Source organism: Aquarana catesbeiana, linkage group LG02 (assembly GCF_042186555.1).
Source record: "Aquarana catesbeiana isolate 2022-GZ linkage group LG02, ASM4218655v1, whole genome shotgun sequence".
Lineage (NCBI taxonomy): Eukaryota > Metazoa > Chordata > Amphibia > Anura > Ranidae > Aquarana > Aquarana catesbeiana.
In genome coordinates this window covers 194,669,576-194,685,856 of record NC_133325.1, presented here as the reverse complement: position 1 = coordinate 194,685,856, position 16,281 = coordinate 194,669,576, and the positions used below count along the sequence as shown (strand labels likewise).

The following is a 16,281-nucleotide window of genomic DNA, read 5'->3' as shown; positions in this document are numbered from 1 at the left end:
CAGAGACCCAGCATTTGGAATCTCTAGTTAAACATGTGGTACAGCAATCCCTGAAAGAGTTGGATTCACCCCACACGCTGAGCCAGTCTACGGTACTGTCTGGCCCCCCGGCTGATGAGGCCCGTGAAGACCCGGGCACGTCCCAGCCTTATGCGGCCTCTCTTGATTCCTCAGATGATGATCTTCGGGAGGAAGAGGAAATCGGAGGCTTTGACTTCAACATGGTGTCACCTTTAATTAAAGCAATCAAAGAGGCCCTTAAATGGGAGGATCCCGCTACTCCCCCGGCCAAGCAGAAGAAATTCTTCAAACACCTCGGAAAAGAACGTTCAAACTTTCCGCTCCTTTCAGAGCTGAAAGATATTATAGATGAGGAATGGAGCAAAACGGATAGGAAATCCTCTATGGTTAACAAAACCTCCAGATTGTACCCCTTCAAGTCAGAAGAGGTGAAATACCTAGAGAATGCTCCCCTTGTAGACGCTGCCCTGATGCGGCTGGCTAAACATGTCACTCTTCCCCTGGAGGATACGGTATCCTTCAAGGATGGTCTCGAGAGAAGGATTGACCAGGATCTGAAGAGAATCTATGGGTTGGCAGGCACGGCCTGTAAACCAGCGTTTGCTCTGGCAGCCATGTCAAAAGCCATGGAGGCTTGGGCGGAAAATGTGGATTCCTTCCTTAAGGGAATTTCGGAAGAACTGGCGGGAAGTTCAGCGGCCGCAGAATTAAAGCTAGCGGCAGTCTTCTTGGGGGAGGCATCCATTGATTTGATACGCCTGTTGGCGCGAGTTAGGCTATCGTCAGTCACGGCCAAACGGGCATTATGGTTACGTCCTTGGCTTGCTGACCCTATTTCCAAACAGGCCTGGTGTAAAATTCCCTTCGAGGGATCCTCACTGTTTGGCAATAAACTCGATGATGCCATATCACGTGCTACGGGTGGCAAGTCGGGCTTCCTTCCCCAGGATAGACGCCTTCTTGGGCGGAAGAAACCTCAGTTTAGAAGACGTTCCCCAGAGCGCTCCAGGGAAGCTCGCTCTTACAAGCCCGGCAGGGACTTCAGGAAGAACTGGAGCAGAGGTCAAGCTTCCTTTCGCAAGTCCGCTAAAGGCCAGACATCCAGTGGTCGTGAGCAGGCAAAGTCCTTTTGAGATTACGCCCGCCCAGGCGGGTCGGGTAGGGGCACGGCTAAGCCTCTTCCGGCACGTCTGGGTGGCCTCGATCTCGGACTTTTGGGTGATAAGAACAGTTTCAACAGGTCACAGATGGACCTTTTCCAATATTCCTCCCCCCAGATTTGTCTCCACTCTTCTTCCCCGGTCGGAAGATCAAAGGAAAGCTCTTCTGTCCTATGTGGACCTTCTGAAGTCTCAAGGAGCAGTTGTACATGTCCCCAGGGACGAATGGTTTCAGGGGGTATATTCTCCCCTTTTCTTAGTTCGAAAAAAGAGTGGCTCTTGGCGCCCGGTCATAGACCTGACCTACCTGAACGAGTTTATAGAGCAAGGAAAGTTCAAGATGGAATCTCTGTCGACCATTCAGCAAGCCATTCAGCCAAACGATTGGATGATTTCCATCGATTTGAAGGACGCTTACTTCCACGTCCCAGTAGAGGAGCGGCTTCACAAGTACCTACGTTTCCAAGTAGGGCAGGAGCATCTGCAGTTTATTTGCCTCCCCTTCGGGTTGACAACCTCCCCCCGGGTCTTCTCAAAGATCCTCTTAGCCATGGTGGCCCTCATAAGGTTAAAGGGGGTGCGGCTCTACCACTACCTCGACGACCTCCTGGTTCTATCTCAAAGCAGGGATCGGCTGCTGGCCCACCGGGAGCAGGTGATCTCCGCTCTATCCAGCTTCGGGTGGCTTCTGAATCTTGCAAAGAGCCACCTAATTCCGACTCAACGCCTAATATATCTGGGAGCACAGTTCGACACTGTAAGAAGCACTATTTCTCTTCCACTACAGAAAGTTCCGGTGGTCCGGGACAGAATTGCTCGGGCTCTACATGCCTCACACCTGAAGGCCTCTCAGTGTCTAATAATCATCGGCACGATGGTCTCCACGACTCCCATGGTCAAATGGGCCTTGTGGAGATTACGTCCCTTCCAGTCAGGGTTCCTGCAGCAATGGGAAACAGGGGACAAGAATCAGGTCATCCGGGTGACATCATCAATGAGAAACAGCCTCTTCTGGTGGCTCCAACGCATGAACTTACTGACATGTCATTCCATTGCTCCCATCGCCTGGATCACGGTTACGACCGATGCCAGCGGGACGGGCTGGGGAGCCCTCTGCGGTTCGAACCTTGCACAGGGCAAATGGGATCCATGCCTGCCAGTCCCGGGTTCGAACGTCCTAGAGCTCAGAGCGGCCTGGTGTGCACTGCAGTCCTTCTCTCACCTACTGAAAGGGAACTCAGTATTGCTAAGAATGGACAACACAACGGCAGTCGCCTATGTGAAGAGGCAGGGGGGTACCCGGAGCCTCAATCTCCTTCGGGAAGTCGAGCCCATCCTTTCCTGGGCACAGAAGAACCTATGCAATATCTCGGCAGTGTTTGTCCCAGGGGTCCAAAATACCCAAGCAGACTTCCTTTCTCGCACCAAGCTGGACAACAACGAGTGGTCCCTGAATATGGAGACATTCAGATGGGTCTCATCACTGGGGATCGAACCCGAGGTGGATCTATTCGCCTCACGCCACAACTGCAAGTTGAAGAAATATTATGCCAGAGGTCATTGCAGCCAGGCTCTCGGGTCGGACGCACTGACGGATCTCTGGAGATTCAACTAGGCCTATGCCTTTCCACCGCTTCCAGTCATCCTGAGGTTCCTGCAGAGGCTCAGTTCGGAAACAGCCGAAGTGTTGATGATAGCTCCATACTGGCCGAACAGGCCATGGTTCCCTCTCCTTGTCCAGCTCAGCTTCAGGGACCCGGTGCCTCTCCCTCTCAGGCCGGACCTTCTTTCTCAGGGGTCAGTTCTGCACCCATGTCCGGCAGTACTGAGACTGATGGTCTGGTTCTTGAGAGGGAGAGGCTAATCTCGCTTGGTTGCGCTCCCTCAGTGATCTCAACTCTTATGAGCTCAAGAAGATCTAGCACGAATAAAGTCTACAGTAGGATCTGGTCCAAGTTTGTGGATTTCTGCTCTTCTAACGGCAGGTCTTGTAGACACCCGGAGGTGCAAGACGTCCTCAGCTTCCTTCAAACAGGTTTAGACCTACCATTATCCATCAGCTCGCTTAGAGTCCAGGTATCTGCACTGTCTGCCTTCTCAGGGTCCTCTTGGGCAAATAATCCGTTAATCCGGCAATTCTTTCGTGGCGCTTCAAGGCTTAAGCCCCAAAGAAAATCCAGGTTCCCCAAATGGGATCTGCCACTAGTTCTGGATTCAATCTCGGGACTCAGTACTAGCGGGCCTTCCCCGCTCTCTATTAAGGACTTCTCGGCAAAGGTGGTCTTTTTAGTAGCCGTCACATCGGCAAAAAGGGTCTCTGAGATTGGCTCTCTGGGTTGTGAAGAACCCTTCCTGACGTTCTTCCCAGACCAGGTAGTACTCGTCCCTATGCTGGGTTTAAATCCAAAAGGGTCCTCAGTGTTCCATGATAATCAAGAAATAGTCCTTCCCACGTTTAAGTCTCCAGGATCTTCCGAAATTCATCCTCTGGATGTAGGGGAAGCAATTAAAGAATACCTGAGAATAACTTCTCCCTTCAGACGTTCTGACCATTTATTTATTTTACACTCAGGAAGCAATAAAGGGAAAAAAGCTTCGATTAGGACACTCGCTACTTGGATTGTTCAGACTATTCAACAAGCATACAGGGCGAAGGGCTTGGCTCCTCCACAGGCGGTGACAGCTCACTCCACCAGGGGAATGGCGGCTTCATGGGCGGCAGCTCGACACGTGGCCCCGGACACCATATGCAAGGCGGCCTCGTGGGCCTCTATCAATACTTTCATGTCTCACTATTGTATTGAGCCTGCTTCATTGTCCTCTGTAAACTTTGCTTTGAGAATCCTATCGGTTGATAGGGCAAATTAAAATTTTTGGTTTGACTCAACATACCCACCCGTGTGGTCGGCTAGTTATTTCCCACACGTAGGCTGCCATGGAGTCTGTCAGGAAAAAGGAAAATTTATTATCAAATACTTACCGTAATTTTCCTTTCCTGATGGACTCCATGGCAGACGGAGTTCCCACCCATTGGTCATAGAGTAGGCTAGTTACGGAACGCAGTAGCTAGTGGTGAGTACTCTTTTATGGGAATGGGGTCCTATAGCATTGGAGAGGAGGCGGGGTTAACCCACACGTAGGCTGCCATGGAGTCCATCAGGAAAGGAAAATTACGGTAAGTATTTGATAATAAATTTTCCTTTTTTTGTTAGCTTGCACTATGAGGAGGACGCAGCCTAAAACAGATAGGACCAATGGGAATATCTTTTAACAACAAGCATTGTGCTAGTTTAAGACTAATTATTCTCCTAATGATCAGGGTTTTTGTTCTTATTTTTTGCCTTTTACTACTGTAATTTGTCAATAAATTATCATCTTTGGTGCATGAAATAATTTCAGGAGTTTTTATGTAGCTCTGCTCTTATGTGCTATGTGTAATATATATATCTTTTTTTGTAGGAGAAGCTTTGTTTACCACATCACATCTTAGAAGAAAAGGGATTGATGAAAGTGAGCATTACCGTTCAAGCACTGCTAGATGTAACCACAACCAAGCAGGCCTTAATTTTATGAAACTACTGCACCCTGTTTAACCCAATGGTGACACCGTGTTTTCTACAGGCTGCCTAAAGAGAGTAATGTGGAAAAAAGGAATTTTGCCTCACAGCGAGCCACTGCTAAGGAGATGCTGAGTGAATGCAAGACAGAAAGTTGGTTTAACATTCCATAAAGGAAGGGCGTTGAGCGAATTTTGCACAGCATAATTAACCTATACGTAAACTGTACATTCTCAGCCCCCACTTCAAAAGATTGCTAAATATCAAATAATGCTGTCCTCCCAAATTGTTTATTTGCATTCTTCCAATTATGGTGTGTTATTGTATTCTGTGATGGAACAGCAGAATAGGGAGCAGTGTTTCTTCTACCCAGTCCATAGACTCATGGAACAGAATACTATTGCTGGGGCTGGGTATTTCCAAAATGGCAGGTCACATTGCACTGTATTTATTTCTATAGCGTTATGTTCATTACTTTCAATGCCAGACACTAATTGCTGCTTAAAGTCTGAACATATTTGTGAAATAGCAGTTTTCACTAGATGTAAATGTGTATTACAATGGCCTTTTGTTCACTGGACAGTTCAACAGAAATGTAATGATTAACAAAAAATCGTAATATGTTATGTATATAATGAGAAAATGAGGAGTCTTGTTTTTGGCATCATTAGCTAATGGTGGGGCTACGGGCTATGATAATCACTTAGTAGCATAAAATAATCCCTTATTGCCTACTGCCATATTTGCACACTATTGTCTGCAGATTGTAAATGGGAATTTACTCAATATAGAGATCTAATCTAATGCATCCTGTGTTACAAAAAACACTAAAAATGCATGTGTTGTGGAACCTAATTGTTTTATACCATGTTGCACTTTTGTTTACTGCTGTAAAAATGGAGGGGTTATTTTTTTAACTTTACCCTGTGAATTCACCAGAATTCTTCCAGGGAACAATTCACACTATTTATAAAGCACATTTGCCATGTTAAAAATTGGAATCAAGCCTGCAGTCCTCTGCCATGCTCATACCAATCCACATGACCTCCTGCATTGGGAGCTGTTTTGAGAGGCTTTGCCAAAAAAGGAACTACCGTAACCAATGCATCTTTAGCTGGCATAGGGGTGATTTTCTGTCAACAATCCCCTATCATGACAGTACCCCTAACCAGTGCAACATGTGAGTGAAAAAAAAAGAGTTAAAAAAAACCACAATATTGAAAAAAAAAATCCAGCTGAAGGCCTAGAAGAAAGGAAAGGGGAGCTTTTGCTTCTGGATCAGAATTCTCAGAATGGAATGATGAAAAAGGGACTAAGTGTGGTACAAACCAATCAACCATAGCATTATAACCACTCACCATAACCTGTCGAGGCACTAGACCTCTGAAGATATGCTGTAGTATCTGGGACCAAGCCATCAGTAGTAGATCCTTTAAGTCCTGTAAGTTGCGAGGTGGAGCCTCCATGGATTGAACTTGTTTTTCTAGCACATCACACAAATGCTCTTTTGCAGTGGTTCTCAACCCTGTCCTTAACCACTTCAATACAGGGCACTTATACACCTTCCTGCCCAGACCAATTTTCAGCTTTCAGTACTGTCGCAGTTTGAATGACAATTGCGCAGTCGTGCTACGCTGTACCCAAACTAAATTTTTATCATTTTGTTCCCACAAATAGAGCTTTCTTTTGGTGGTATTTGATCACCTCTACGGTTTTTATTTTTTGCGAAACAAATTAAAAAAAAAACGAAAATTTTGAAAAAAATAAAAGTTTTGCTTTTGTTTCTGTTTAAAAATTTTGTAAATAAGTAAGTTTTCTCTTTCACTGATGGGCACTGATAAGGCGGCAGCAATGAGGTGGCACCAATGAGCGGGCACTGACGTGCACTGACGATGGGCACTGATATGCGGCACTGATGGGCGCTGGTAGGCGGCACTGATGGATGGCACTGATATGCAGCACTGATGGGCACTCATGGGTGGAACTGGGTGGCACTGATAGGCGACACTGATGGGCACTGAAAGGCTGCAAAGATGGGTTCTTATGGGTGGCACTGCTGGGCACTGACAGGCGGCACTGATGGGCACTGACAGGCGGCACTGATGGACACTGATAGGCGGCACTGATGGGCTCTGATACGTGACACTGATGGGCACTGATATGCCGCACTGATAGGCATCCCTAGTGGTAGGCCTTGGAGTGGGCACTGATTGGCAGCTGCCTGGGCATTGATTGGCAGCTGCCTTTGCACTGATAAGTATGTCCCTGGGGGTCTAGGGGGCATACCTGGTGGTCCAGTGTGACTGGTTTCCCTGGTGGTCCTGGGCGGCTTCCCTGGTGGTCCTGGGTAGGATCCGAGGGGGGGCTGTGCTGATAAACAATCAGCACAGACCCCCCCTGTCAGGAGAGCAGCCGATCGGCTCTCCTCTACTCGCGTCTGTCAGAGAAAAAGCCGATCACCGGCTCTTCCTATTTACATCGTGATCAGCCGATTGGACACGGCTGATCACGTGGTAAAGAGTCTCCGTCAGAGACTCTTTACCTAGATCGGTGCTGCGGGGTGTCAGACTGACCCCCCCCGCAACAACGATCGCCGCGATGCAGCGGCTCAATATCCTGCGGACGTCATATGACGTCCAGTCAGGGTTTGGAAACGACTTTGCCGCCGTCATTCTGCTATATGGCGGGCGGCAAGTGGTTAAGTACCCCCAACAGGCCATGTTTTGGGATTTTCTCTTAGATAAAATAGTTGTCCAAAATACCAAGCCATTGACTCTGATTTAAAGCACCTGTGCAAGATAAAGGAAAACCTGCAAACATGGCCTGTTGGGGGTACTTGAGGACAGGATTGAATACCACTGCTCTATTGGATTGAGATATGAAGAATTTAGAGACCAAGTTAACACCTCAAACTCATTGTTGTGATCCTCAAACCATTCTTGAATTCATCAGACCAGGCAACCTTCTTCCATTGCTCCATGATTCAGCTCTGACGCTCACATTCTCTGGACATGGGTAAACATGCACCTTGACCGGTCTGCAGCTATATAGCCCCATACGCAACAAACTGTGAGGCACTGTGTGTTGTGACACCTTTTCTATCAGAAACAGCTATGACTTTTATTGGATCAGACTACATGGGCCAGCCTTCACTCCTCACTTGCATCAATAATCCATTCCTGCCTATGACCCTGCTGCCAGGGGGCCGCTTTTCTGGTTTTCTTTCCTTTTGGTAGGTCCTGACCACTGCAGACTGGGAACATCACGCAAGAGCTGCAGTTTTGGAGATGTTCTGCCCCAGTTGTCTAGTTATTACATTGCGACTTTTGTCAAAGTCGCTTAAATCCTTATACTTGCCCCTTTTTTTCTGCTTTCAATGCATCAGCCCAGTGTAGTGTTTTTAACTTTACCATATTAAAGCCGAGTTACACTAGGGCGGCTTTGCGCTCTCCTCTTTTGTGTTTTGTTCAGATGCCATTGGCAGGAGATGATCAATGTTACTCACTTTAACTGTCATTGGTTATAATGTTATGGTTGATCGGTGTGTGTGTGTATACTGTGTGTATGTGGATATATGTATATATATATATATATATATATATATATATATATATATATATATATATATATATACCGTCTGTTTTATATCCCTTCTCTTATTCACATGAGTGGTAAACTGGTTAGAGGTTCAAAGAAGAGGGAGTGACCACATCAGGGACCACTGTTCTTTAGTATTGAGCAATTATTCTTTGGAAGGAGTTGCTCCTTTTTTGATACCCATTCTTAAATCAATGCTTGCTCCTGAAGGGCAAGTGAGCTGGTATAAACATGGCAGGGGTCCCCGTACTCCCTGTTCCTAACCATCAGAATACCAGCCCACACCACTGGTAAGGAACTAGTTAGTTTCAACAATGTAAAAAAATAAAAATTATATTTGGAGTGAATTCACTACAGAATAGAAGCAATAGTTTAATACTCCTGGCAGTGAAGACATTGGGGTTTATTTTCTTAAAGACAAATTAGGCTGTTATTTTTGCAAGGGAATTCTCCCTTAGCTTAGTGAATGATGTAAAGCTCTGTTGACTTTCATCATCCAATTAAGTGCAAGCAAAAATCCCTATTTTTATTTTTTTCCTTGCAGGTGATGGGGTATTCTTTGCAAAAAAAGCAAAGTGGAAATTTCCTTGTAGTCTATTTGAATTTAGTAAATCGACTCCATGTGTGACACAGATGCTTTCCTTTTTAGATGCTTTTCCTTTTCTTTTCCTTTCTTAGTTGATGTTTGTAGTCGTGATGCAGGTTACAGACAAGTTGAATGTAAACAGAACAGAATATTCTCACTGGCCGGAGTCCGTGATGGCAACTCTAAAAAGCACAGGGTTTTGGTATTCCTGGATATATTTGAAAAGCTAGCCTGTTTTAAAAGCACAGCTGTCCTTTTAATATGCCCTTTTATGTTTCTCTTTTTTAGCTGGCACAAATTGGCCAATTTGTATTATTCCTTTGTAGTGAATGTCTGCTCTCATGGGCATCCAATTGATAGGATGCGTGCCAGTTTTGATCTTTCTACCTAACTGAAAGTCATACACAGGTCACCTTGTTAACTACCTTTCCAAACCTATGCAGTGTGTCATTTGTCTATTTTGTGATGTGCAGATGCCAAGTGAGCTGATGTAATCAGAACAAAATGAATTAATGTGATTTTCTTTTTCTGTATTTACCCAGTTTCACTTACAATTTTAGGGTAGAGTATATGGCTGCCTAGACTTAATATTTAATTATAGGATGATATTGCAAAAGCCAGTCATCCACTGGCTTTGTATACTTCTTGGCATTACCAGTCATAAGATCTCTGCTGTGAATTTCCCAGGTTTACTTATTTGCAATACCCATTATGAGAAGGGTTCTCGCACCTATATTTCTTTAACAATATGAAAAATACACCAAGAAAACTCAGAATCAATAGTTATATGAGGTAAAAAGCAGTATATTCCTAAAACTGGAGTCCCAGAGATATAAGGCTTTGGTATGGGATTCAACATGGCCCTCATAACTGGATTATTGGTTTTGGATGGATTCAGTCTTCAAGTGTAATTTCCCAGCTTTTGAGGAAAAAAAAAACAATTCACTTAGGTTAGTTAAATAAGTTGCAAGAGTTTTAGTGCCTCCCTACTGTAACAACATGATCAGTTACAGTGTTGTAGGCACAATGTGTAGGAAATAACACAGTTACAAGGATGCAACATTTTAAACTCCCTAACAGTTTTAAAAAAATCTAATTGCAGATTGAAAGGGAGAGCTATTTTTTAGTATCAAAAGGGCTTGTGTGATGTATATTTTTTCAGTGAATGTAAAGTCTTCCTTTAAATGCCAGAAAAAATAAAGAAATATGTTGCATCAAGCAGGGATAAAAAAGTCACTGCTTTTGTATTAAAGCCCAGAAAAATGTAGAAACAGACACATACTGAATCAGTAAGTTAAAGTACAACTAAAGGCTCCTGTATGACAGTCTAAACAATTACTGACTTAATTTACTATGTACAAGCCTCATAAACTAAACAAAAACTTCCTTTATTTTTCCTGTGTAAAATCCTTCTTCATCTGTGTGTTGCACACATCTTAGGAGGGATCGTGGTCCACTCTTCTTTACAGATCGTCTCTAAATCCTTAAGGTTTTTTGGCTGTTGCTTGGCAACTCGACGTTTCAGCTCCTTCCAGTTCTGGAGACTGACTAGGCCACTCCATAATCTTAATGTGCTTCTTCTTGAGCCACTCCTTTGTTGCCTTGGCAGTATGTTTTGGGTCATGCTGAAAAACCCATCCAAGGCCCATCTCAAGTGTTTTGGCTGAGGGAAGAAGGATCTTATCCAAGATTTTACAATCCATTGCCCCTCAATGCGGCAAAGTTTGCTATGTACCTAAAGCAGAGAAACCGCCCCAAAGCATAATGTTTCCACCTCCATGATTGATTGTAGGGATGGTGTTCTTAGGGTCATAGTCAGCATTTTTCTTCCTTTAAGCACAGCGAGTCAAATTAATGCCAAAGTGCTCAATTTTTGGTTTCATCTGACCACAGCACTTTCTCCAAATCCTTCTCTAAATCATTTAGATGTTCATTATCAAACTTCTGATGGGTCTGTACATGTGCCTTCCTGAAGAGGGGGACCTTGCGGGACCTCACTGCAGGATTTCAATCCATTGTGTTACCAATGGTTTGATGACTGTGGCCCCAACAGCCTTGAGGATACTCACAATTCTGCTTCTGTAGTTCTGGGCTGATTTCTCACTTTTCTCATGATCATCATTACCCCATGAGGTGAAATCTTGCATGGAGCTCCAGACCAAGGGCAAGGGCTTTTTCTGGATTTTTGGTTGATATTCTCTCTCTATCATTTAGAATACACCTATGATACCAAATATAGATCCTTTTTATTTACTTTTAATAACTTACAAAATTTGCAGGGGATTAAATAATTATTTTTGCCACTGTACGTGTGGCCAGGTGTTAATTGACAAGCTAACGGTTTTATCTTAGGCGGACTTCACTGGCGGGTGGTAGGGGTATTTTTGAGAATTTTCAGGGGGGCTAAGAGAAAATGTGAAAAGTGTGGATGCCGTTAGAATTAAGTGCTTCAGCACATCTTTTTTAATGGGAGGACATAGTTCTACTTTAATTTAAAAAAAAATCAACATTATTTCTTCATCCAGGCAAGTGATGTACAATCCATAAGTGTACATAAGGGTCTTGGCATGTTAGCCACAAAAAAACTATTTATACAAGTATTATTTATTAGGATTCTATACATCTTTTTTGGATGTCATTTGTAAAATACAACCTCTTGTTTATTACTGATTTTTAGTGGTCATCTTAATATATTGTGTACATTTTTTCTTTTTCTTTTCAGTTATTGGTGCGTTTGATCACTGTTTTATGACTAAAACTCAATAAGCAAAAGAGGGGCCAAAGAGTGCGCAGAAAGTGCTACTGACAGCTTTTTATTGATATTTCGGTAACCACAATTTTCAGTATGTTTGTTATACTGTTCATAACAATGCAGTATAGAATTGATCTGGATATTTTGAATAATCATATTTTTATCTCAGTAGGTTGATGTAGTGTAGCCTTCTCGTTCATTGTGTTCACTAATGGTTCTTGGGAAAATATATATATTCCTTCAGAGCTGTGATGAATTTACTGCTATAAAGACTTAAATGACTACCGTAACACATGGAAGAGGATATCTTTCTCAAGAAGGCTGTCCACTTGGTGCTATTGACCTTGGCTATAAACACCAAGTTAAAGTTGTGGGCAGCTGTTTTTTCCTGTCTCTAGTTTTGGTATAAATAGCCCCAAAATATGCAAATAGATCAGCTTGCCATTAATGTCTGTACTCAAAGAGAAACTTCACCGGAGTTTGAAAAAAATAAATGAGCAATGGCAAGTACTGTACTTCTAAGCGAGTATACTGTGCTTATTCAGTAGCCAAGAACATGGAAGAAACCGTTTATGTAATCCAAATGGAGGATTGACACATCTCTTATGTCTGGGTATTATGAGGGCAATCACAATATCAAATATATATATATCTACACTTGTGTGAAAAAGTATTTGCCCCCTTTCTGATTTTTTATTTTTTTGCATAGTTGTTTTATTATTACACAAAGATAATCCAAGTAAATACAAAATGCAATTTTTAAATGATGGTTTCATTTATTAAGACTAATAAGCTGTCCACACCTGCTTGGCTTTATGTGAAAAATTAATTGTCCCCTAAACATAATGACTGGTTGTGCCACCCTTTGCAACAACTGCAATCAAGCGTTTGCAATAACTGTCAATGAATCTTTCACATTGCTGTGGAGAAATTTTGGCCCACTCTTCTTTTTCAGAATTGTTTTAATTCAGCCACATTGGAGGGTTTTGCAGCATGAACGGCCTGTGTATGGTCATGATACAGCATCTCAATTGGATTTAAGTCTCGGCTTTGACTAGGCCACGCCAAAACCTAAAATTTGCTTTGTTTGAACCATTTTGAGGTGGACTTGCTGTTGTGTTTTGGATCATTGTCCTGCTGCATAACCCAAGTGCACTTGAGCTTGAAGTCACAAACTGATGGCCGGACATTCTCCTTTAGGATTTTCAGGTAGAGCTTAGAATTCATGGTTCCATCAATTATGGTAAGTCGTCCAGGTCCTGAAGCTGCAAAGCAGCCCCAGACCATCACGCTACCACCACCATGTCCGACTGTTGGTATGATGTTCTTGTTATGAAATGCTGTTTTAGTTTTATGCCAGATGTAACGGAACGCACACCTTCCAAAAAGTTAAATTTCTGTCTCATCAGTCCACAAAATATTTGCCTAAAAGTCTTGGGGATAATCAAGATGTTTTTTGGTAAATGTGAGTTAAGCCTTTGTGTTCTTTTTGGTCAGCAGTGGCTCTGGCCTTGGAACTCTCCCACGGATGCCATTTTTGTCTCTTACTTATTGTTGAATCATGAACACTGATATTACCTGAGGCAAGTGAGGCCTGCAGTTCTTTAGATGTTCTAGGATCTTTTATGACCTCCTGGATGAGTCGTCCTGCTCTTGGAGTAATTTTTGTAGGCCGGCCACTCCTGGGAAGGTTCAGCACTGTTCCAAGTTATCTCCATTTGTGGATAATGGCTCTCCCCGTGGTTCACTGGAGTTCCAAAGCCTTAGAAATGGCTTTGAAACCTTTCCTAGACCGATACATGTACATTACTTTGTTTCTAATCTGTTCTTGATTTTTTTTTTTTTAGATTGTGGCATGATGTGTGGCTTTTTGTGATCTGTTATCATGCTTCACTTTGTCAGACAGCTTCTTTTTATGTAATTTCTTGATTCAATAGGTCTGGCAGTAATCAGGCCTGGGTGTGGCAAGTGAAATTTAACTCAGCTTTCCAAAAAAATGTGGTTAATCACAGTTCATTCACAATTCAGTATGGGAGGGGGCAATTACTTTTTCACATAGGGCCAGGCAGGTTTGAACAGCTTTTTTCCCTTAATAAATGAAATAATTATTTAAAAACTGCATCTTGGATTTACTCGGGTTATCTATGTGTAATATTAAAATTAGTTTGAGAAATGTGCAAAAAAAGAAAAAATCAGGAAGGGCGCAAATACTTTTTCACACAACTGTATATCTTACAATATCTTACAGCGCCATAGCAGACTAGCACAGCAAATAAAGTAAATCAGATAGCTTAAAAGGTAGTGGAAAGGATCAGAAGATTAGGTGTTTATTACCATGTCCCATCTAGGGAGATTTCCCTTCATATCCTGTCCCTGTGTCAATACTGGTGGCAAAGGGAAGTTTGGTATTGAAAGCAAATAAAACCTGACAATATGCTCTCACCCTTCTCCACTACACTATTTTCCATTGTTGTTCTAATTAACGTGTGTGATTTTCTCCCATTTCCCATCCCAGTGACAAACAAAAGGAGGAAATATCCTAATGGGGTCACAGACAGTTTGCAGTTCTATAGCAGTTATAACATTAGCAGTTATAACATTTGCTGAAGTAGGCACTTAAAGGATATGTTCATCTTTGAAAAAAAATAATAAATGCACATCATTTTGCAGGTGAAAAAAAAAAAAGTTTGCATTTTTTTTTTTTACTAGTAACCTGCAAAGCATTGCACCCATAATCAGAAGATGCAGCACTCCTGTAGACTGTCTGTGTGAGCTGTCTGCTCATACTTCATATGTGGGGGCAGGTAAAACGAGTAATATGTTATAAAAGGTGAACTTATCCTTTAAGCTGGTGAACACCCGCTAAGCCCATGTACCTATGTGAAAGTAGGTACCAAGCTGGGGAACACCTTTTGAATCCATGGACCTATGTAGAAGTAGGGACTAAGCTGGGGAGAACCTATTAAACTTATGGACCTATGTGGAAATAGGCATTAAGTGGACGAGCACCCACTAAATCCATAGATCGATGTGACAGTAGGAAGTAAGCTAGGGGGGCATCTGTTGAACTTATGGACCTATGTAAAAATAGGCACTAAGCTGAGGAGAACCTGTTGATCCTATGTGGAAGTAAGAACTAAGCTAGGAAGCACCTGTTGAACCCATGGGATCTATGTGGGAGTAGGCACTAAGCTTCGGTGCAATCACTATCTTTGCCATCCTATCCCAGGCAAAAAAAATACAGTGGTGGACTATATTATATAATGTATCCATGGCATTCCAGAAACATCATGGTTTAAGAGTGCCACAATTTTGATGTTGGCAATTAAAGTTCTATTTACCTAACTTTTTTTTTTAAATAGTCAAATATTTTGCTTAATTGAGAACTATGACTGCCTTCCAGTCAACCAAAAAAAAAAGTCTAATCTATCCAAAAGGTAACTAATTTACACAATAATTATACCTCTGTTCATCAAATATTCCACCACTGCATGATAATTGGGTTTGCAAATGTGTAATGTTTTTGTATATATGGCTGTTTTTTTACAAAGTTGTTCAAATATAGTTGGCGGTTGTGGATAATTTTACTATAATATATGGAGATAAAAGTATGTAAATTAATTTGGGTTAGAAGAAAAGCAAATTGCTAAGGGCAGAATCAAGAAATGTAATATTGTAGTACAATTATGTTCAGTTCCAGAAAATATGCTTCTCAACAAAGAAAATCATACATTGGTGAAATGTGCAGCGCAAATTTAGTTGTACCCGATCAAATGCCTACTCTCAAATCGGTAATGTATAGTGTAAGTTCATATTTTGTCCAAGGTGGAGATCCAGGTGTACTTGGAGAAGCATATCAGTATACTTTATACTGATTTGTACCTGTTTTAGTACCTATGGAAAAGAAAATCTGAGATATGATGGATGCCTTGGAAAACCTTATCTGAAATATACCATCCCAGTGCCAGAAAAAGAGGTTGATGAGATTTGAAATACTTAGATTAGCGTTCAACACAATCATCTAGCTGGATCTGCACTTTCTCCTAAACTTGAATGAGCCTATTTTTAAAGATTGCTTGAAATAATGGTTTTTAATATTTTTTTCCCCCATTTCTCACATGAATAAAAATTGTAAAATTTCATTTTTTTTTCCTTTATATATAGACCCCAAAAAAATAGATTTTGACTTTGAGTGATTATGTGTGCTTTCATCTTGTGCACTACCTGAATATCATTGACATCTCTTTGGTGGCACCTGATTGACATTCATATTTGTATGAAGAAACGTGAAGAAACACTCAGATTACATTGTTAGCCCTATATTCCTGCCGGGGGGGGGGGGGGGGGGGGAGACGCACACCATTAAAAGCCAATATCCAAGTTTATTGAGGAAACCATTGCACAGTCTCATCCTTCTACTATAGCCAATCCTTTGTATGGGATGAATGTGCATTACATTTACATATATACATTTACGGCAATCCCATTAGTAGAGTCAAGTCTGTGAAGTGTTTGTTACACAGTATCAGTCAGAGAATTCTGTCCACATTTACTTGTTCAAAAAGGTAGCATGGCGTATAACATTCTAATCCCACTGTAAATTCCCTT

At 42.3% G+C, this 16,281-nt stretch overlaps 1 protein-coding gene across 7 annotated transcripts in view; it reads left to right on the top strand.

Moving 5' to 3' along the window:
* Positions 1-16,281, top strand: part of LRCH1 (leucine rich repeats and calponin homology domain containing 1) — a 377,798-nt gene that overhangs the window by 321,707 nt on the left and 39,810 nt on the right. For 4 of the 7 annotated variants that reach the window (XM_073614131.1, XM_073614130.1, XM_073614134.1 and 1 more), the window contains one exon: positions 4,641-4,778. The exons of 1 other annotated variant lie outside the window; for it this stretch is intronic. Coding sequence is in view for 2 of the 6 variants with exons in the window: in XM_073614135.1 (XP_073470236.1) it covers positions 4,641-4,754 (114 nt within the window). In the remaining 4 variants the exon portion in view is untranslated. Of the gene's footprint in view, positions 1-4,640; positions 15,969-16,281 lie in introns of those variants that run through there. 2 more of the 7 variants (XM_073614135.1, XM_073614129.1) reach the window with 1 other exon arrangement.